This window comes from Triplophysa dalaica, chromosome 22 (assembly GCF_015846415.1).
Source record: "Triplophysa dalaica isolate WHDGS20190420 chromosome 22, ASM1584641v1, whole genome shotgun sequence".
In the NCBI taxonomy this organism is placed as follows: Eukaryota; Metazoa; Chordata; class Actinopteri; order Cypriniformes; family Nemacheilidae; genus Triplophysa; species Triplophysa dalaica.
In genome coordinates, this window is record NC_079563.1 from 6,618,138 (window position 1) to 6,642,115 (window position 23,978).

The 23,978-nt window shown below is 37.7% G+C and overlaps 1 protein-coding gene across 4 annotated transcripts in view; it reads right to left on the reverse strand.

Annotated features, from left to right (window-relative positions):
- The window catches only part of arl15b (ADP-ribosylation factor-like 15b), a 49,432-nt gene extending 25,567 nt beyond the window's left edge, over positions 1–23,865 (reverse strand). Inside the window, exons 1-3 of one of the 4 annotated variants that reach the window (XM_056736289.1) lie at positions 21,333–22,000; positions 20,177–20,236; positions 229–373 (exon numbers count right to left, since the gene is read on the reverse strand). In XM_056736289.1, coding sequence (XP_056592267.1) covers positions 229–373; positions 20,177–20,236; positions 21,333–21,440 — 313 coding nt within the window. In that variant the 5' untranslated portion in view covers positions 21,441–22,000. Of the gene's footprint in view, positions 1–228; positions 374–20,176; positions 20,237–21,332; positions 22,001–23,779 lie in introns of those variants that run through there. The other 3 variants (XM_056736287.1, XM_056736290.1, XM_056736288.1) reach the window with 3 other exon arrangements.
- Between the last annotated feature and the right edge of the window lie 113 nt (positions 23,866–23,978).

Here is a 23,978-nt window from a genome sequence, read left to right on the forward strand (position 1 = left end):
AAACTTTGCTACCTAATAAATATTTGCAGGCTACAACAGAACCTTTTCTGTTTTTCTCAAGTTGTGACAAAGTCATAAATACACCAATGGTGTTACAAAAACCTAGTTTGGTCAAACCTTTACGAGAAAGTAATAAGAGGAAGTATATAAAGTGTTTGGTGAGGAGGAAGTGCAGAAATCTGTGTTTGTGTTTTTCAGTCACGTCTGGCTCTGTGATGGTGGGCTGACCTGTGGTAGGAACGATGTTGTCCGCTGCCTCACTGCAAAGTCTGGAGAGCAGACTGGTCTTCCCGGAGCCTGTCAGACCTATGCAAACCACGTCATACTCTGGTCTGGGAGTGGGAGGTCCTTTACAGCATAACGTCCTAAAACACTGAAGACAAAACGGAGACAGGTAGAAGGTTAAGATGATTTCCATCAAAACATCCCACTCAAGTTTAAGTTTTGGCTCGCGGTTCTCTGTGCGTGTGTGTCGTTTAAGAAACAGAACCACATCTCGAAGCCATCTGACATCTGTTGACACCATCTGTTTGAGCAAAAGTTTCTCTGCGCAAAAAAACAAGTTTACCGCACTGTGCCTCCATTGAAATTATATGGGCTGAGAGTTACCACAATGTTCTGGGTCGAGATCACACCCAATATATTTACTTGCAGAAATATGTCCCTGTTCTCTGTGCGCTATTGTTGGAGGGCTTTGGTTGACGTCATGACAATAAACGCTAATGCGACTGAAAAAGTCGGGCAATAAATTGCAACTGAGCGAGGTCGGACTAACCGCCAAAACACACACGCATAAACATGGCCCATAATACTGCTAAAACAGGTCAGATCATTTAACAGATCAAAAGCTTCCCAACATACAGTCTACGGGAGGAAGATCAAAGCCGCAGGGGCCCTCTGTTCAAGCACGTTTGACATGCGGAACCCGCGATTGTGTTGCGTATCAGTGCGACGTTGCGGGTAATGGGAGCTTAATGCGGTCAAGTCTCTTCTGAGTAAAAACAAACACATATTCAGCCAGTATAAAATTTCTTATTTGCCTTTCTATCTTCGTCCTCGTCTGCCTTTTTCGTGTCCCACAGCAGACTTCACATCTGAAGGTCTTTATCTGGTTGGCTATGTATAGCTTTATTTATAGCGAGCTGTCTACTGCCTACACGGGCAACATCTTGACCCAAGTAAAACTTCATATTTTTATGATTTGGAACAGTGTACAAGGCATCAACACAGAAATAAAGTCACTCGCATGATGTTTTACACACAGTTTATTGCCGCAGAATTTGACGTTAGCATGTCGCTAAGCTAAGTATGGGATACGTTAATGGTGCAATTTTAATTAGATAACTAATCGCAATAACAATATTACCAGTTTTTTCACTGAACATGTCGCAATGCGTTCTGCTGGGATTGCTTTTTCTGTGTGCGCAATTTTAACGTAAGGCATGTGACATTTTCAGTCGAAACTTGAAATACAAATTCTCAGAGAATGTATTTATAACCAATATATTCAATGATCTGTTTATATTTGACTAAACCCCTGATGATAGAGTCCAGACAGCAGAACAATTTGAGTTTTCTTTTTTAAAGAGTAAATATTTTATGATTTTTAAGGTACTACTTTGGTTTATGGAGTGTCCAACAACAAGTTTACGTATATACAAGGTTTATATTTTCTTACTTCTTCACTGACTCTCAAATGATTCGCTTTCGGCGATTCATTTTACTAATCCCCTCCTTTCTGTCAGCCTGCTCTGATCTGATTGGTCAGATGGTCTAGTCTGCTTTGATTGGTCTACCGCGTGCAGTGTCGTAAATGGAACGTAGGCGGGCGTTACACCGAGAGACGCAAATCTGACACGGAACTGAATTTAGAATAACAGACGACTCGTTCGCGTGATTCAGAGCCGACTCCTTTTTTCCCAAGCCAATAACTTTGTTATTCATTCACTTTGGGCTTTACAACTTAGCAGACTGTTAACATTCACACACAGCAACATTACACACTGCATGTGTAATTGTGTAATTGTTACCCTTCAACAGACGAAAAAAAATGTGTTCTGTGTTTGAAGAAAAAAAATGTGTTCAGGGTTTGACAAAAAATGACTTTTGTTTGAGAGAAAACATACTTTGTTTTTGTACTTTGTGTACTTGTGAATTAAAATACGCCAACCAGAAGCACTAATACCCAGCAAATGGTATAGTTCTTCCAGAAAATTGTTTTAATTTCCATGTGCCCATTTATGAGGAATATGGACTGTAATGGATGTGACAATTCACTTACCTTACCTGACCATGGGAAACTGCTTTAAAAACAAAAAATGCTTTAGATACTTCAAAAGGGGCTTCACACGGGTATTTAAACCACCAAACATTGACATCTGACCTATCAGTATTATAACTTTTCATCTTTAGGTTTGACATTTCCATACAATTGCCCGTATGCAGCTTCAGGAAGTGAATAGACGCCTAAGCTGTTGTGTGGCCCAATTAAATTAAGCTTTCTTGTATGACTAACTTCTTATTGTACTGAAACTTCCTTTAGATGAAAGTGTCTGCCAAATAAGAACTACGGAAACGTATCTTACTCAAGTATGCAAAAACATACACAAAATTCTTAGAAAACACACTGTGGGGGCAACAATCCTGTTACACATACTTAGCGTGCGTTCTTGCGTTACTCTGCCGGCAACAAACCTCAGCACTCAAGGGGGCGACAGACTTGCCAATGAGGCGTGAAATCTGGCTTGCTTAACTTGATGTTCCCATACTCGCATAGAGCGTTTCGACCCTTATTTAGTCATAGATACTAATGACAACGGCTTCATAAAGTGGTGTGTGTGCCAAAAAGAGTGGGAGAGTGAGGCTGGAACAAGGGATTTTTCATCACACGGGGTGCAAATATGCATGGTGAATGCATTATGTAAATCATGTGACATCCAGAGGCTAAGTGCACACACAACACAGCATAACTGGATGAGGATAAACCATGACGGATACAGTGAGAAATCATGAATGCTTATTCGTTTGTTTGTTGTGTTCATACATTCAGTCCTGAACATGTGATTGCGAGGAAAATGTGAGGGAGGCGTGGTGGGGTTTCAATCTAAATTGAATACAGACTGAGTTTGGGTGTAAGATTGGCAAATAATGACCTCTAGTGGACACAGCGATTACACTTCAAACTCCAATCCTACATCTTTCAAAAGAACAAACGTATCAGTGCCATTATTTGCCAGTGGATCTCGATTTCTCATTGTTCAATATGTAATCATGCTTTAGACTCCACATGAAATCAGTCTGGTTACAAGTATTCTTCCAAAAATCTTTCTCTGCGCTCAGCAGAACAAAGAAAGGTATAGAGATTTGGAACAACTCGAATGTGAGTAAATGATGACAGAATATTCATTTGGGGATTTATTATCCCTTTAATACACATTTACTTCAGTTATGTTATGATAATCTTTTATCAAAATATAGTCTTTCACAACATTATTTTGGCTGAAGTCACACAGCACTCCTATTTATTAATCCCTTTATGAAAACACCCATGATCTAATTTATCTAAAATGGATAAAATTAAGTGCCGTCCAACCATTTTTTTCTCATCTTTTGTCTCACTCAAAAATAGGTCACACAGCAAAAGTTAAATGGATTATAAATTACATTCTATTTAAAACCAACATTCATTGGCCGTGTTTACTTCATAATCGTTGTCTGTCACTAGGGGTTATCACAATATCATGTAAGCTTTATTCTATGTGTTTTTTGTTTATTAGAATAAAACCCATCTACTCTGATATTCTGCTGTTGCCTTTTGCCAAATAAATGTGTTTCAATAACCACATTAAACGCTCAACATTTTCTCCATTTTATACCATCCACATCATTTGGTGATGGTTTATGCTGCCTTCATGGGAACCTGGGAAACTTGTCCTATCCTGTCTTAATTATTTAGTCCTCACAAGATTCATAAATCTTGCATATAATGATCAAAATACTACATTCATTTATTGAAAACTGTCTGCTTTCAATGGTTTTGGATATCGCCACTCCCCCAACAACCTCATAACTCTGCAACTATAATACAGAGTGTCTCATTGGTTAACACGACTTCATTTGAGCGTTCAAGTGGAACTTGTGAATACAATATTTCAGACTCCACTTTAAGGCTGGATCAGTCTAACCTGATGGGCCATTCCGCATTCCATTCTGCATACAGTACAAATATGCATCACTTTTACCCACTACTGTTTTTACCATGTTTTAGCATGTATAGTATAAACACAACATCCTTAATCACAATTAAAATCTGAGTTATAGACAACACTCTTCTACTCAAACATCCGAATTTCAATCTCAAATCACACAATTTGAATTATTCATTTCCATAGCAAAACTAGTGTGGCATTATGAGCAAAAGCATGCAGCTCTTGTAATATCAAAACCCACTTTTCCAACCATCGAATAAAAACCCCAAAACAAGTCCCAACCTACGTCATTTGCCATCCTTTTGGGTGAACTGTTCCTTCAATAGAACCCATTACTTGTCACCTGAATATAACAACTGCTGTCCCACTTTAGAGCTCTGTGAGAGACCATAACACCAGGGAACAAACACCTGTAGTTACTTCAGTAACCAGAAGGTGGCAGCACAAAAGACGATCGTGCCTAGTCCAAATCTTTAATCTTATTGAATCTAAAACAGTAAAGAAAGTCAAGGACTAAAACAGGTTAAATCTTTAGAACCAAACGCATGCAAATGTATGTTAACAATGCCTTGAAGAGGAACAGTTAGAAACTTTGAAAACAGGTCAGACCTGTACTTGATAATCCAGTAAGGAAAAAGCAAGGTGGACATACAATGTGTTCAAAGCAATTCTTTGACAAATTAATAGAAATCTGTCATTCTCCAAAATGAGAATTATTTTATTATCTATTCACTCTCAAGTCATCACAAACCTGTGTATAACTCTTTTGAGAATGTCTTAGTGGTTTTGTGTTTGTTCATTGAAAGTCAATGGGTCAATGAAAGTCAATGTTCATTGGTTACCGACATTCTTCAAAATATCTCATTTTGTGTTATGCAGAAGAAAGAAAGTCATACAGGTTTGAAATGACATGAGGGTAAATAAATAATGATGTTTTTGGCGAACTATCCCTTAAATACCCCCAGGCCCAGTTGGTAATGCATTTTTTAAAGCAAGTTGCACAACAACAGCAATAGCCTAATCTTTACACAAGTGTAGGTGTCTCCTGATACATCACAGATAATCATCATCAGACAGCTTCCAACAACAGTACAAAGATCAAACAAGCATGGCCAAATCTGGAGGCCAAAATATGTGCTGCTATTGGCCCGATCACAATAGTAAGCGGATGTTCCCAGGGGCGTCATCATCTGGGGGAAATGCCCACTGATGCCACTGACACCCATCCTACCCATAGCACGGCTCCAGGTAGAGACAGGCAGGGCGGGCTGCCAGCTGGATGGGGCGAACAACAGGAAACAGGAAGGGCTCAAAAACTGTGATTGATGCCACAATAGGAGGCCTTAGAGGAAGCTGTAGTTCCATGCCTGAAACGCACCAGAGACGTGCTGGCATGCAATAAAAGTCAACGGCACCTGTTTGTTCTATGATAAAGAAACGGGAAAGTGGAAAAAGCAGAAACCAGACAACTTAATATTAATTCTTTATAGTGCGTTGTAGTGACTCGGGGTGAAGACAAACATGGGTTAACTGGTTTAATTTTAGTAGCAAATGGTTTAATAATAGTACTTTTTTTTTACTTCTATCAAAAAAGCTAGGGATGCTCAGATCAGAATTTTTGGAACCAACACATTACCAATTTCAGGCTAAAATGAAAACGTGGGTGCTGTATAAAAGCATTTAACCTCAACACCTGAACAAACCTGATCGCAGGCATAACTTTGCTCCACGGTATTGAAGCACTGCTCTTTTCAAACTGCAGAAATGGTCAAATTGTTTCAACGGTGTATCCATTTCATTTTCTGTTGTTGTTCATGCAGTAGTTTTCTAAATATTATGTAAAAATCAACCCGTTGTAACAGGGCTGTACAACAATTGATCATGATTAATCACATCCAGACTAAAAGTTTACATAATATAAGTCTGTGCATATCAATTTTGTATTTTTTTAAACGCGTACGTGTACATTATAATCTGAAGATATATTGTTTCTTATAATTCATATACAAATATTAATATTTGAGTGTCTATTTACACAGAGTACAAATAGCTTGCCTTGTTGGTAGAAACCGTTTGCACTAAATCCGCCCACCAGTATTTGTGTGTATAGCTTTGATGCAGGAAACCACCTTTTGCCGAAATCGCTATTTTTTTCCACCTTTTTCTTTCACATATCAGATCATGAAGTCATCTGTTATTGTTAATTAATTTAGAACTTCAAAATAAGTTTTTTTACAAAGTTTAGGGCTTTATTATTGCAATAAGTTACCATCCTTTTAAAGAGTAAATATTTTGTGATTTTTAAGGTCCTACTTTGTTTCATGGAGTTTCCAACACTTAAGTAAGTGCTACTTACATAAAGGTGCAAAAACCTTTTAATTTTATAATAATATGTATAGTTATTATTACCTAACTACTTGGCTGAATCTTAAATGATTCGTTTCGGCTATTCTTCTGTTTAATCCCCTCCTTTTTGTCAGCCTGCTCTGATCTGATTGGTCAGATGGTCTTGTCTGCTGTGATAGGTCTACTGCATAAAGCTTCACAAATGGAACGTAGGTGGCATTACACCGAGTGACGCACACCTGACCCGAAACTGAAATTAGAACGACAGACAACTCGTTCGCGTGATTCAGAGTCTACATCTGGCAGACTGCTTACATTCATACACATTACACACTGAATGAAATGTAATTTTAAGGACATTGTAATAGTTACTCTTTACTCTTATTTTTAAATATAATGATTAACACTCGGTTATTATTGTATAATGTTTAATGCACAACAATACTGCGGTGAAAAAAGTATCTGCTTGTACAAATAGCATCTAACTACATTTAAACTTAATTCAAAGAAAACACAGCTATTTCAGTTAGCGTAAATAGCATATCGCTAATAAATGCGGCTACTTAGTGTAAAAAGAACCTACTGCTATTCAAGCATCTGCCGCTATTTACACTTAGTGCAAAAATCTGATGCCAAATAATATATATATGCAAATATTACCTAAAAATATACATGCATGTGTTTTAATACAAAACAATTATGCACAGTGCATAGAAATATATTATGTAAACAGAAACTTTTGATCTGAATGCGCTTAATCGTGCTTAATCGTGTAAGGCCTATAACAACGGGTTGATTTTTTTATATAATAATTGCAGAAAAAGAAATTCACAATGAGCTTACCATTAGGCAAGATTCAATAGCTATATCAAATGTTTTGACAACTGTAAATGACATTCACTGTGCAAACACAGAATCCATGTCAACTAACAACACTTCCATCTTTACTACCTTTATACAGTCGTGTATAAACCTGTTGCTCAGTGATAACTTTTCTCACATGTTGACACTGCATGTTCACCTGGGGTGAAACATTTGATACACTGTGAATCTCTCTCATATCACAGTATCTGAGTTTTGAGTCAACAGAGCGCATGGGGATCTTCACAGTATTAAAACTGTAGCAGGATAAAAAGGAAGGCACTCAACAAATCCCGTCTAAGCTGGAGCTGCCCTCGTCGCTTTGGGACTGAAGCCGCTGGGCAATGAATCATAAAAGTCAGTGCATTTAAAGATTCTGAAACACAACCTGCATTTTCCGAACATCAGATAAAACAAAGCTGTTTCCAGCCTTTAGAAACCATCAAACAATCACACCATGCAGAAGGTCAAGCTGTAAATAACCAATGCACAGGGAATTTATTTAGTCCTTCCCAGGAACAAGTGAATGGTCTACAAGCAATGACTTGACTTATGATCTTATAATCGGGAAAAGCCGGGGAAGCCTACAAGCCCAGCGCTGGAGCTCATACAGGAAGTTTCTTTTTGTTTTCTTTATTCTGTACAGATTTCCCACTTTTGAAAGGCTGTATTTGGAGTGGTATCCTGTTTGGTCTTACAGGGCTTCCAATTCCCAGCAGCTCCAGGGTCCCATAGATCCCCAGCAGTAGCGGGCTGTGGAATATTCACCCGGCGTAGGGGAACTCTGCGACCTGACTGCCACATCCTGGCTTATCAAAGCACGGAAGTGGAGCGTACAGAATACAACACTAGCCCGTCTCTCTTCAGGACCGCCGTCTGCTTTAGGAGATACCCACCCTGCTACTGTACTTTACAGAACAATGGTCAATTCCATTCAAATTTATATTGCGCTTTTCACAGTTTTGCATTAATACTAACTGTGTTAAGTGCACTAGGTACCATGAGGTGGAGAGTAGAATAATCACCACTTTTAGATAAGTAAAATAAAATGTTATGTATGATATTGCCTGTTTTATAATACTAATCATACAGTGGCCACTGAAAGAGAGAGTTTCCGGCCCAAGTTCACACAATAGCATCATGAAGTTGCTGCAGTTTCATGCTTTGGATCTGCTGTTATCTCACATCCCACACCCAGCGAATGATGAAAGCATCTCGAGTTCAAAAATTGTTAGAAAATATGAAAGCTTGTTAATATTACACATTCTTGTTATACTCCGGTCAGGTTTTTAAAACTACTGACACAGGACTCGTGGAAATATATCTATATGAAACATCTGATGAACAGGTAAAATGTCAGCAAATGTATTTATTTTCCTTTCGTCTGAATAAAAGTGGCAGATATATTACTCAGAATTTCCCCCTTTGACAGTTTTGGGATAGGATACATGCTTTGTAGGACGTACTTATTGTCATGTTTACAATAACAGATGCGCTCTGATGGGGTGATCACAGCCCATATGTACTCCTCAAACCATCATATTCATCCACACAGACAAGCAGTATCAAAGCACGACCCACAATGAAAATATCACTTTTTTTTCAATCCTTTCATGTACTTTCATGATAATAAAGTATATTTATGATGATGTTTGACGGGTGGTGCTTTCTCAAATGCACGTTACTGCGGCTGAAACTCTCAGATGGGCCAGAACTTACTACTGATCCAGGAGCCATACTTTGCGTACAAGCTGCGCATGAACACATAACCTTATTTATCGCGATATCTCGACCACAAACACTGGGTCTATTTACGCAATATTTAGTGAAAACCGTGATTACTCGTGCGGCCCTGAAAACAAGTAATATCCAAAGGAAAACTCCAATGTCTGCAGTGTCTGTTTGAATTATCTGGGGCATGCTTGCCAGGCTGCATGTTTTCCACGTTTATTGTCAAAATACAGAATTTAACTGTTTTAACTGTTTACAAATGTTTAAAGTATGTTTTTAATACGGTAAATATAAAGACAGCAAATTTACAGGAAAATCTCTTAAAACATGTAATTTTAAAGGGAAAACCCTTACTTTACAGTTTATTTCTGACGCCGATACAGTTTTTTTAAAAGAAGATTTAACTTTGTAGAGTTAATTTTTAATGAATTTTTTTTTTTAATTCTGTTTTCGTTAACTAAAACGCTGTCTCAGTGAAACATCACGAAAAACGAGTCATCATTTATAAATCCCTCCGTTTTCCACAGCCACACTACCCCGTGAAAACAGCTTTTTCAAACGTATCAACTTTCGAGTGCATTTCCAAAAAGCTGCGTTTTCGTTGACAAAAACGCTGTCTCCGTGTGGACGAAAGGCCAATACAGCAAGAAAAAGATGCGCTTTCCGTCGAAAACGCATGAGTGTGGATCAGAGGTTGTGTTAACCGAAAAAACTCTGTCACAGGATCACTTTTTCGAGTTGTTAGCCTCCAAACTTTCCCTTCATCCGAATGTGATCGAAGGTACGCGTAAGTTTCCATTCATTACTCATAAACGCCTCATCCATTCAGGAAAACCCACATAGGATCAGCGGAGACTCGCGGTGCGGAGACAGGGGCTTGTATAAACAAGACGGCCAACCATAGTCCAATTTGTTTTGCCATAGATTCAAACAAACTGAAATCTTTTCACACTTTTATAACAACACAGCAATCTCTAACGTTGTTTGCGGCGTTGTTTCTGGATCTGATTCTGCAAAGCGTGCAACTGTGACTCAATAAAACCCTCTTGTCACATTCTCTCATACATAAACAGGCGTGGGTTCCTACGGAGAGCAATGGGACTAGAGTCTTATTAAAGTTTGGGCATACAATAATGTGAACACAATATTAAAAAAAAAATAGTTGAGTCTACTTAAAATAATATGGCAATCTATCACAAGCATCATTTTGAGTGTACTCAACGAACAAGTACTCAAGTCCAAAAAGTTTATCTAATGAATAACAGATCAAAATAGGTTTTGTTGGCTGAATATAAAGAATATTGACTAATTATTAAATAGACTCATTTATTTGTCTTTTACTTCCATTGTCATTAAGTGGGCAAAAGTGACACTGCAAACACTGAACAAAAAGTTTACCAACGTAAATGCAAACAAAGATCTAGCCTTAAGGCCACTGCACATGGAGTCCGAAATTTCCTTCCGAAATTCCTGCACTTTAAAAAATAAAAACGACCTCACTTTGTGTCAGTGACATTACACACGGCCTCCGATATTTTCGTCCGTCATAAAAAAAATAGAACTGGGTTAAATTTTCTGCTCATTCGTATTCGTAGCAAGCATTTCAAGTGGCCTTTTTTAACAATTCAGAGACACCATACAAACGATAGCCAAATACGAAAAAACGCATACGAATATTTCGGACTGTATGTGCAAAGACCTTAAGGGTGGGTTGAAGACTGCTTACATTTACTGCTTACATCTTGACAGCATCAACTCTAACTAATGACTACAAATGTGTCACTTGTACAATCTGACACTTGTTTTATCAAACAGACTTTGCTAAACACCACAAACATATTTGTGAGGTCTGAACCTGGAAGCTTTACTGGCACAGATCTTAAACCATTAAACCACACCACTCCACTCTCACTCGAGGGTTAGAGAACACTACACACTGAACAAAGACAAGAACAAACAGTCTAACGTACCCAAATTTTCACTTGCGTCAGAATCGGCTATTCATTCTGGCAAAGAAAAACCCAATTAGACAGGCAAATATTTACAATAATGATACAGTCTAATTGAAAGGTAAAAAACAAATATGTGTTTATACAAAATAGATTACACCACAAAAAAATATACAGTCAGTATTGTGTGTAACTAGTTACTGAGTTCTTCTAACAAAAAGTAAAGTAAGGGATTACTGTTGTTTTTCTGTAATTTAATTATGTTAGCTCTGGTGTAATTGAACTAAATGCTGTGCAATATATTCAATAGTGGAAATGACATCAAAATTATAAGTCTAACCTGAAAATGTATGCTTCAATGTATCCTTTTCACGTTTGTATACTTTGGTCAGTTAATAAGAATAATTTATGAAGTCATTTATTATTCATTTAAATAAATTAAATAAGCCGTTTCATGTCTCTCCCTGAATCAATTCTAAGGACAATGAAGGATATAGAAAGTAATTAGTTAGTAATAAGTAATTAAATAGTTTTTGGAGAGAGTCATTTGCACAGTAATTTAATTACACTATTGAATATGTAATTGGTATCTATTTATAAATTACTTTTTCAGGGTAACTTACCCAACACTGTATACAGTGCATATAACATTGAAACCCATCCCTTGATTTTTGTTTACAATATGCACTTAACAGTCAATCTAACTGCTGCATATGGATTTTGAGCGTAACATGGCTGAGAAACAGGTGCAACAGTCTGTGTGCTGTGGTCAACTTTAAGCAGTAAAGCTTGCGGTGGGCTGTAAATGAAAAGGGACTGGAGCCTGTTGAATAAACATGAAAGGCACTGTGTCTTGTGACCTCAGAGCGTCCATTAAAGAGATAAGCCTGATAAAGCGACTATTTACCACACCATTAGCTCTGAAACAAGATCGTACTGGCCACAACTGACCCAAATTACACAGGGTTAACCGTCTCTACGCTTGTATACTCCAGCAGATGCATTTAAAACTTAAAGTATTTCTCTTTGCGGAAGTTGGATGTAAAATATTGATGACTTGTCCTGTCTCATGAACATTTTTTTTCAATAAAATGCTTTCTAGAATACAAAATATCCCTGAATTCCCTCTGTTACTGACTAGACATATTAGGTATCAACAAAGGTATATTAGGTCAACAAAATTATATATATAATTTTTTTTTAAAAAAAATTAATAAAAAAAACATTAATATGCACTGCCCTAGCTTGCAGTAGCAAACGAAAACATGTCAACACTGTTCCCTACATCTTACTACAGGTGGCATCCTGTGTATAACAGCGCATGTGACAAATAAACAAAATGAAAGTGAAAACACTCAAGCTATTAACCTAAAAATTAAAATTATTTCAACCTGTATGACTTATTTCTTCTGCACAATAGAAGATATTTTTATATTTTTGAAGAACGTTGGTAACCAAACAACTCTGACCTCCACTGACTTCTGCAGTATGAACACAAAACCACTGAGACATCTTTTGTGTTCCACTGAAGAACCATACAGTATTGAATACATGAGGGTGAATGAATTACAATATTTATTTTTAATCAACTGTCCCTTTAAGATTATAACTCCTACACACCAGCTAGATTAAAAAGAAACTAAAAATGTAAAAGAATAAAAATAAAAACACACAAGCTCTAAATAAGAAGAGAGATGTTCTTCGTGTTGATTTAATCAGTGGGAGACATGGGGTCAGATCTTTGCAGGTCACCTCCTGACAAAACATAAAAGACACAAATTGTCACTCTTAGCAAATTAAAACAAACATCTATTACAACTTCAAACACAACATGCTAACATGTTCTCCGTAAACTACTTAAAGACGAAAAGCAAAGACCAAGCATCACTTCTGAAAGCTAAACCTTTTCACACAGAGATCCTGAAAAATACACGGAAAATGAGTTCCGTCATTTGTCATGAGATCGTTAGATTTAGTTCATTCACACTGCCCGTGATTTTATGGAACCTAAGATCCCTTAAAGACACTCGACATGATCTTGATATTACCTATAATATGGGCGTCAGAAAAGAAACTGGTTGTGACGCGCTACAACAGTGGAAGTGTTTACATTGTGTTGAACATGGTAATTGACGCGACATTAGATGTTGATATGCAAACTTTGTATATCAAAGTGCATTCTGGTTTTTAAACCCCCCGCTCAAACAGTCGCATATTGTTACTAGGTTTCCTTTCCGGAATCATTTTTCGAATCTATCCGGGATGCGTTTGCGTTCACACAGAAGGCTGCCTGTCAATTTTTGGGCAATTTTCCGGGATCAAAGGGCTGTGTGAATGGTGTTCTACTGAGATACCAGTGCAGGCCAGACTACATCCTACAGCGTGAGAAGCCCAGACAAAAGTCAACCTTATCGATGCACACTAGCTATCAGGGCTCTACACTGCAACCATTTCAGAAATTAGTTTGTGCGACTGAGAAAAAATAACTAGGTGCACTGGTGCGACTGACCCAATCTAAACTCATAACCCATGTTAATAGTTTAAATTAAGAAACTACGACTCCAAAATGCAATAGGCTGCTTTTAATGCTAGTCAACTGAGCGCCGTTTCCCGCTATGAAAAAGGAACACGTGGTTGCGCCATTCAGTGCTCTGCTTTTTACTTTCGGTTCTGAAGTGATGTGAGTCTGTGGCTGTGCGAGTGTGCTTGAGTGTTTAATCAGACGTTGTTTGGAGGGCTGTGTGTCTGGCATAACTGACACTTGTTCGACGAAGAATAAATGTTTCTGTGTGGCGTTGCTTTGAGCAATAGCCTGGCGTTCAACAGCTAAGCCCAACACGCTTTCTTTATTAGTACCAAAAGCAACATCATATAACTAAAGAAACGTTTGGTTACATAGTTGTAGTTTGCGGGTGGGACCAGTGTTGCCAGATTGGGTGGGTTCAAGGGGTAGACAAAATTTGGGCTGCTTATGAAATTAAAAACCAAGCTTGCCATTTGTTTGCTTTTTTGTTTTTGGGGAGATAAAGGATAAAGATTTTGTATTTTATAGCGATCGCAATGCCAATGTGGCCGACGTATATGTTGCACAGTAGGCAGAGTAACTCAAATCTCATAACGTGGAATACATATGTGGTAAAAGACGACTCGAAGACTTTGTTAATTGAACTATAACTGAATTCACAGCAGTTGAATGATCTAATAAAATCAAACTGAATACAAGATTCTACTAACGTTACTTCTGTTCATCATACTCCTCCTTGAGAGCTGCTGGACCTGCTAAATTTTGCATTATATTTTCTGCAATATATACTCCACAAAAGAAGTACTGTAGTTCTGTCAGATGTTAAGGCAAGTCTGAAAGGTAAGCGCATTATTGTTGCTGCTGTTCATTTTATGTTCTATTGTATGTATCAATGAATAGATAATTTTTGGCTGCCGTGGTGTGTGAATGAAGTTCATGAACGAGTGGAAATTGCCTACTCAGATGTCCTAATCGGATGAATTAAAGTGGGCACTTTTTGCACAAAATGTGTTTTTGAGGGTTAAAGTGATATTTTCGAACTCTCTTCAATGGTATGTTTGATCCGTTTCACCTGTTTTCCTGTTGTAATTATACTTTTTCATCTTGTCATAAAGATTAAATGGTCATTATCATCATTGATTGACATTGCAAAACATTTCTATCACATTATTTTGGCAGTTAAAATTTGGGCTGGTTTTTGTTGCAGGGATTTATTGAGCCTTTGGGCCGGAAATTGTCCACCCAATCTGGCAACACTGGATGGGACATGTCCCCACCACTTTTAGAGAAATTTAACAAATGCTTGCAGTGTGTATTGTTTAGTGGCCATTAACATCTAAGGCCACGTTTACACGATGAAAAACTGAAAAGTTTTTCTTTTGCGTTTTTGAAAAGTTTCATGTAAACGCGACAACGTTATCAAAACAATCCGCGTTTACACAGATCCGCAAAAATGACTAAAACGCTGTATTACACATGCCAGTAGTTGGCGACATCACTTTGTAAAGAAAAAATACTAGAGTCCCTGACTATTGATTTATGGTTTATTGGAAGGCGGTCTTCCCACCATCTACTCGTCCTCCCGGGTCTGATCCAAAAGCACTGTTTAAAAAACGTTCGTCGCCGTGAATGAGTGTTAAGATTTTGCTGTAGATAAATAATTTGTCTCCGCTGGTGGTTATAGCACTGGTGTAGTAAATCTACACTTTGCTGGTCTCGCGTAAACGGCCCCTAAAACTTGTGGAAAAACGCAGGAAGCGCCACTTTCTCACCATCTCCCGTTGCTCAAACTCCTATTTGTGGAAGACAGAGAGCTGTTTTCTGGTACTCCAGAAACATCCAGTGTACAAGCCATAGGAATAAACTGTTTTAAGAGTTATGCATCACAACAGCCAAGTGACCTTCCCCAAAACGACAGTTTGGGAACCACATACTGTGAGAGCTGTAGTGGCAAAGCGGAGTTGCCAATGGACACTATATATGATAAATATTCTCAACAAGTTAAAGTGCTTCATCTGATCCCCCAGTTTGAAAGCTGGCTGTAACAAAGGCAAAACACAAAGTTCAAATGAGATTAATGTGCAATTTGATATCATCGTTTGTAAATCTCAAATTAATGTTATTAATTAGGCCTATGCGTATTAATGTTAAAGGTGTCATGAACTGGCCATTTTTTATTTTATACCATTGTCTGAGGTGTATGTATGACGTTCACATGATTTTTACATTAAAACACATCAAAACCAATAAGTAAAAGGCTATTTTCTACCCTGGTTTTGAGGCCATATCAAAATCTGACTCACCGTAAAATTAGGATTCCCTTGTTTTCCCCTACGAAGTAAGGGTAAGGATTAGGTGCAGACTTTAGAGATAGGGACCAATCACAAAGAAGCATCCGAACCAATCAAAAGTAGGAGAGTTAAAATCTGGTACAACACCAGTTCAAGAAACACTCGGCTTTTATGGGTGGGCGCATTGACGACTTGAAAGTAAACGCCCACTGCTATGATTTGATAACAGTTCCAAAAGACATCAGTGTGCCATTTGATGCACATTTCTGTGTGTCTGTTTGACAAGCTACGTGCTTAGTTGTAGCCTTCTGTAAACTCGCTTAGGCATTTTATAATCTCAGTCTCTCTGCAAATCCAGCGTCGACATGTGCCTTGTTTACAAAAGAATATCCAAGGTAAAATGAAGCTCAATGTTTAACCCACTTGACCTGGAACGTCTTATGCTAAGGTTACCGGGGCTAAAGTTGTAGTTGATATTCTTCTGTGGAGGCGGTGTTCAACCTACAGGTACAGTCCGGGACCTGGCGATAGCTAGGCCTGGTGTCAAAAACGCCCACTGCTATTTTAGTAACAAGGACCACTTCAGTTCTGACACTTACAGGATGTTTGTTTAAATACGATGAGCTTTTATATAACAAAATCACAGGTAAAAATTGATTTCTAAATTCATGACACCTGTAATGACTCCCTGTGTGTTTCGGTTTGTCTGTATTCTGTGGTGGACAGTAGCCTAGGCTACAGTATAATCACGTTATTCAGTTAAACTTGGCGCAGTGATATGAAACTGTGATGTGTTTGACAGATCTGGAACTACTTTATACATGTGCGCTTCCTGAAAAACAATGCACAACGCTAGAACGTTCACCAGTATAATCAATATTATCCAATAAGCTAAGTTTCTTTTAAAAAAAACTTCAATTGTCTGTGCTCCTAAATGTTTTATTTAGAGCCGTGGCTATGCAACATGAGACAGAATCTTAGGGGTCAAAAGCCTGATTGGAAATCCAAAGAAGCTGCAGAAGACTCCTGCTCCAGTACCCAGATGACATACTGTGAGTGAAATCTGCTAGGCGTAGCCACACGACAGATAATCGATCAGGACAAGCCCAAGGCTGTGCCACCTCATAGTATTAACACAGCTCAAGAGCTTCTGAATCTCTCCATTTTATCAGAGGAGTGACAGTTTTAAGACACAGGGGAAAGAAGGCCGCTCTAATTTTGGTGTGCCTTTGAGTTTGGAAACCTTATATGTGGGAGCTAATTATAAAGCATGTGAGAAAAGCACAAATCAGTTTCTGACAGTATTGATTTGGAGTGTCATTGTACCGAGTGGTGCAGCAAGTGGCCATGATGCATGTGCTCATATTCTTTTTTTTGCAGTAGTCAAGAGAATACAATCTCATCCGTGCACATTCTAGTTAAAACCTATAGATTATTGTGCACGCTTTGACTTGCTTTTTTTGCACACTTCAAACAAATGCATGTGAGTTAAGCTTCCAACAGCCAATGAAGAGTTTTCAAACTGATGTTCTACTCCTGTTGCTTTTGGCAGTAAAACTCAAACCAAGGCTTTAATGCTCACCAGGGTGAAATTTAAACAAACAATTCAAACACATTGTTCCAGATCACATATTTTTCCATGAGCGAATTAGATGGAAAATATATTCAACATACCAAAATATTCATCCCAGAAGTCATTGCCTTCTGTAAATATAATAGCACAGCACTGAACTTTAAGCACATTTAACTTTAAGTACATTATAAAAGCTACATTACTCTTTAAAGGTCCAGTGTATGACATGTAAATTGCGACCAATGGCTCACTCCACCAAGGGTGACGTCCACCCAACAAAGCAAATGTGGGACAGGTAATCCGTTTGTGTGGGACAATGTTGGACACCACTGAAAGGTACATTAGCCTAAAACTGTGATATAATAACGGAATGAAAACTTTTTTTAAATATATATATATATACCATTCAAACAACAACATAACTAAGGCATAGATCAAATGTTATATAACATAAAACAATTTTGATGTCTATTTCATTTAAAGGTTAGCTGTCTCTTTAAATTTTGAACACAGACTTATCTTCTCAAAAAGACAAAAGTGAAGGAATAAAGAACAGACATATAATGAAAAGAATTTTCGCTAATCATTACCTATAAACAGTTTCAAGCCATACAGTTTTCAATGTTTTAGTGACAAGTTGACATGGGACGGGTCACCACCAAATCTACAGTTTGATTGATGGAGGTCGCAGCCTCATGATGACCATATTCACTGCTGTCTTCTTATCCATTGGATAAAAATCTGACTTTGTATGAGATCGTTGGACACTGGTGTGCACCAGGTTGCTGTTTTTGACAAAGTGCTGTTAAATAGTTTAATAATCAATGGAGCAAACAACCGTCTCATGTGCGTTTTGGGTAAAAGAACGTGTTTTCTTAAAAGAAACTTGAAAATTCCTTTTACGGGGACCCACGGTGTATGTAGATAGTAATAAAAACTTAACGCTTATCAAGCAAGGTCTTTATACATCTCTGAAAACATAGTTATGTGTATTACATTGCATTTCTGTCAATAGATCATCCAAAACATTCCACACAGCACATTCTATGCTAAAGATACTACAAGTTTACATACTCCTGAGAAGGGCTAGGTGGTGTGTTAACATATTTGTTCGATTTACATAGGTTGTTGTCAGGAACACTTTACATTATTTAACACTTGACAGTGCTGAAACACATTGACAGATATGAAAATGTACAGCAGCGTCCTGATCCACACAGGTCAAGACATATTAATTAAACATATTATAAGCAATAACAGACGATTTTGCAACTTCCAGACTAATCTACACCCCCTAACCCCTTCAACCACACGCCTTTTTTTCCAAAGCCCCGCCCTCCAAAGACATGTCAGCAAACCTGATTAGGAAAAATTAGGAGTTTGTGTAAACAAAATTACTGGGGTCTTCTTAATAAAAAAATCAGGTTAAACAAGTGTTTTTATTTTATAACTTTCCCATTGAACATGTTCTAATTGGACAAACAATTCAAAAGCAGTTTTCCTTTCTTATTATACACATTTTCATCCAAATATGAAAATGTGCCTTTATGCTGATCCAAACCCATATAACTTTGGGAAACATCAACAAATACGCGTAGAATTTACTTACAGACCGAGTCAACATTCACTTTTATTCTATAGGGAAAAGTGCAATGAAAGTCAATGGTGCCTGAGGCTGCCAGTCTTCAACATGACAAGTCATACAGGTTTGGGACATGAGAATGTGTAAAATGACAAAATGTTCATAATTGGGTGACCATGCTTTGAATCAGTCAGCATGAAATACCTCCTAAGATTTGCGCAATAACAGAAAAGGTGGTTGGGCTCCAGACCACAACTATCCAGAAAGAAACAAACATTCTTAAATGACAAAGTTATTAACAAAAATAACTCTCAGTAACTGGTTGGGTTCTAGTCGAAGAATTAAGGTCATTTAGTTTCTTTGCTTTCTCCTTCAAAAAAGTGCAGAATATGTGTCTGGCTGCTCAGAAACTAGTAACCTACATACTTTGACCTTAGGTCCTCAGTTAACCATTATAGAAAGCTTCCGTTGTGGCTATAAATTAGCCTGGTTGATTGCACAAAAAACAACGTTTGAAAGAATTAAACGAATACACCAGCTGTATGTGAATATTTTATATTTAGACCTGAATAACAAGAATCAAACATACAACAAAAGTAACCATTATTCCTTGCCCAAATTAACCATGCAGAGAACCAGGAAAATTGTTGCAACCGGCCGCATTTAAAAATGCAGAATGTTGGACAAATGATCCCAGGTCAAAACTACACTGAAATAAAATTCAGTGTAATGGAAAACCACAGGGGCATAGCAAAACGAATTCATACCGAACAATCGGAACAAAGGGAAAACCATTGGCCTATTAAATACATACAAAGCATGAAGAAAACGTATTTCTCCGTAACAACATACCAGAAACCTAGATACAAAAGATGTGGTCTCCATGCCAACAACAAAGGCACGGATTTAAGCTCCACCCATTTCAGAGAGCACGCCACGAATCCTTAAACATTTCGGCGTGCATTTTAAAACTTTTTCCTCAGATGACTAGAACGTAAAATCTGTTTACAGTAGCGTACAATGTGTAATCATCTAAAATATGCTCATATTAATAGGAATGTGGTTTGACTTACGCCAGCCCACTTTCTAGTGAAAAGAAAGCAGGTCTTACCCTCAAGAGGTTTAAGTTAGGGGCCCCTTCCATTTTATGATTCATCAACTGAAGAACAACCTGAAACAAATGAGAAACTTTGTCTAATAATAGCTCTTTTCTTCACCCAACCAATGTCAAAAGCTGAATATGTAAATACAAAGTTACTTGCATAATCAAGCATCCTCCAAATACAAAGCACTTCCAGTTCTTTCACAGTTCTGTTTCTTAAGGAAACGGGTCTATTCTGAGAATCTTGACCGGAACATCCAAAAGGAAACACCCCGGCGACCTTACTGCACATGTTGCAGGCAAGTATCAAAGCTCCAAAGGCGCAAAAGGTTCATTGGCACGGAATTAAATTCCTTGACACTGAGGAATATTACAGGCATATTATGATTATGAAATGGATGCTGTGAAAAAGAACCTTTGAAAAGTGCACGCCAAAGCCACATCGCCAACAATAAAACATGTTATAAATAGATAAGATGTAATATGTGACCAAATATTGTCTAACAATAATTAATTTATTAATGGAAAAGTGATAATAAATGACCATTTAATGCTCTCTGTTCAAATCATCCAGAAAGTTTCGTCTTAAAATAAGTTGAATAAAGAACCATAAAATACATTACATTACATGAGGGGTCATGTTCTTCCAAAAAGAAAAAAGAGAAAAAAGTAGTAAAGGAAAAAAATGACATTAGTAGTTAAATACAAAATGTTCCACAGATGCTTTAAAAACATGCCATATATTTAAGGTATTTTGTAAGTGTTTTAGATATTAGATTTCCAACACCTTGAAGCACCACTGACCTGTTAGTATCACAGCATTACAAAACAAAGTCAGATCTCCAAAAGCACAAAAACACAACAATTTATACTTCAAACGTCAAAACTGGTGATATAACAGGAATGCTTTTCTTTCATTGGTGCTCAGAACTGTCATCTTTTCTGTATTTGGACACCAGGCTCTAATGGCTTGTGTTTGTTTATAAGCAAAACAGCAGCCTTTGAGGGACTGTGAAACATCGCATATGCTACACACTATGCATTTCTCATAGTATTCCACTAATTCAACATGCAATTGAGTAAAACATAAGCTAGGCTGACGTCACTCTGAACAGGTGATCTTACTCCAGTCATGTACAAATTGTCATACAACGTAATACTTTACCAGGTAATCCATGTATTTCCTCGATGGCTTCTTGCTGTTGTCTCCGGAAAGCAGGAAGCCCGAGTTAAGACGGCTGTGATATGAAACGGTCCTGTTAATTGAATGCATCCAAAAGTCTCGCTTTTTCGCTGGCTAGGCTTTGGATTCCCCGCCTCTCCGATGTGAAAAATAACATATGAGTAAAAACGGCTAGCAGAGTTAGCTGTGCACTCCTCTTTCTCTCTCCTTGATAAACGTTACAGTCCCACGCGCGGTTTTGGGCATAAAACAATTCCTTTTGCAGAGATTCAGACGTGTAATGCAATGAAATACATCGCTACAGACACATTTTTCATTCGCTTTATTTCAATCTTCCTCCATCCAGACGTGTGTACGGCGACTGTAATACAGTTCAATAATGTGGGCGGAGAGAAGTGCTGTTTGTTGTGTGTTCGCGAGCCAGAAACGGCCGAGCATCGAGGCATGCGACGTGACGTCATTTTGACGCTTTACATGACGTTCGTAGAGCCGCTGTGGAGTTATTTTTCACTTAAATTTAAACGGGGTGTGTAAATGTATGTGTATGTATAAAATAGCACACCAAATAACGTTTTTTAACGATATACGGCGTCGTTTAATATTTATTGCGAAGTGTACGTGCTAGTCGATTGAAACCCGTCATGTGATAGTAAGCTGACGCTACAGGTCCCTTTTGTTCACGTGACGTAAAATGTAACGTGTCAGATATTAGTTTTATGGTGACCTCTATTGGTTGAAGTTATGCATTACTCTTAAAGAACATTTAAAAAAGACTTCAGATGTGTTGTGTCATCTGAGATTTATTTCCATAGGAACAAAACCTGTTCAAAATATTAGCTTCCTTCAGTGTAAACAAAACGGCAACATGATGCAAAACGTTGTTATACTTTCGAATTAACACGGGGAGGTGTATTGCTATCTGTTTCAAAACTTTAAAATGCCTAAATTGTTAAACATGCTTAAATATATGAATAAAATAACAATGATAATAATAATATATGTAAGTATTTGGTGACTTGAGTCAGTTTGAAATCACCGTTTTTAATCGTTCTTTTATTCTTCACTTTTCCCATGGTATCTTTTCTTAAATGTATTCTTTGATGATTAGACTACATTTACATTTAGTCATTTAGCAGACGCTTTTATCCAAAGCGATGTACAAAGAGTACAATAAGCGATATGTCATACAGGAGCAACAGTGGCGGAGCTACACTTTAAAAACAGGGGTGGCAAAGGGGTGGCAAGGTAAAAATAAATTATTTTCCACAAAATGTGTATAGATTAAATTAAAGTTGTTTATTTTCCTAAATGTACACAATTATATATGTATTAAGTATACAGCAAAAATAGAACACTAAGTATTCAAAGTGCTCCTTAGACTAATCAAGTCCAAGAGAAAAAACTGAGGTAAACTTGGACCTGTCAAAACAAGGCAGGAGTAGGCAGTTGTACACATTCAAACATGTACTACAAGAATAATAGTAGAACAACAATACAAAACAAACATAGTGCCCTTTAACACTGACTCTAATGATAAACTTCAATAGTTGTACCAGGTATAACCTGCATCTACCCATGGTATGGCACCACCAAGTTCACAAATACAAACATTCAGATTCAGAACAGCATAATTCTGAGGTTCTGGTGAGATGAAGCAAAATGTTTTACACACCTCATGAAGAAACCATAATTTGGAACAATTTGCTTGTTATTATTTACCATGAGTACACCGTTACTAATAATACAAATACTAAAGTAATACATGACGACAAAATCTGAGTATATTGAGGTCTAGCCTATTTGACAACACAAGGAAAATTGCTTAAAGACATCTAGACATGTTATGTAAAGTAAGGGATAATGTATAGCGAGGCGGTTGTCATAGCGAATACAACACCGACAGGCTGTTTATGAGCCCGGCGTGAAGCGGAGGGATCTTAAATCAGCCTGAAGGGGTTGTATTCGCTATAACAACCACCTCGCTATACATTATCCCGCTTATTACATGGCTACCTACCAAATAAATAAATAATTTGACACAACATATTGATTTAAAAGGGAGTTTATTGATTTAAAAACTATTTATATTGCTTCCGCTATAGAAAATAGTCCGTTCGGTCTCTACGGTTAGAATCCTGCGTCCATGGCAACGCTCTGTTTTTCATGACAACGGTCTGTTATACTAAGATTAGTGCTGCATTACACGTGCCAATATGAATAAGCCTACCTAATGTCTGTGATTGTTGCTGAACATTTGCTAACGACATGTTTTAAGCATATTCACACAGGAGTGACAGTATTATTCAGCCAGTTTTACGACTAGTAATGCTCATGAATTATTAATGCTAAGCACTAAAGTGCAACGTCTCCCTTACTTCCCGTTTAAACACTACTTCGTTTAATTTAATACCAATAAAAGCCGTACATACCAGCAACATGCTCTTCATCGATCCCGTGAGCTGTCGGCGTTGTTTTGGAGCGGTTTGGAGCACGTCACGAAAGTCCTGGTTGTCAGCTTAACCAATGAAAAGTGTAGCAGCAACAGCACGCTGCGACTGCACGCTTGTGCGTGCTGCGTAAGGATGCATTCACGTCCGCTGGGAGATTTGGGAAATGTTCGTAAAAATC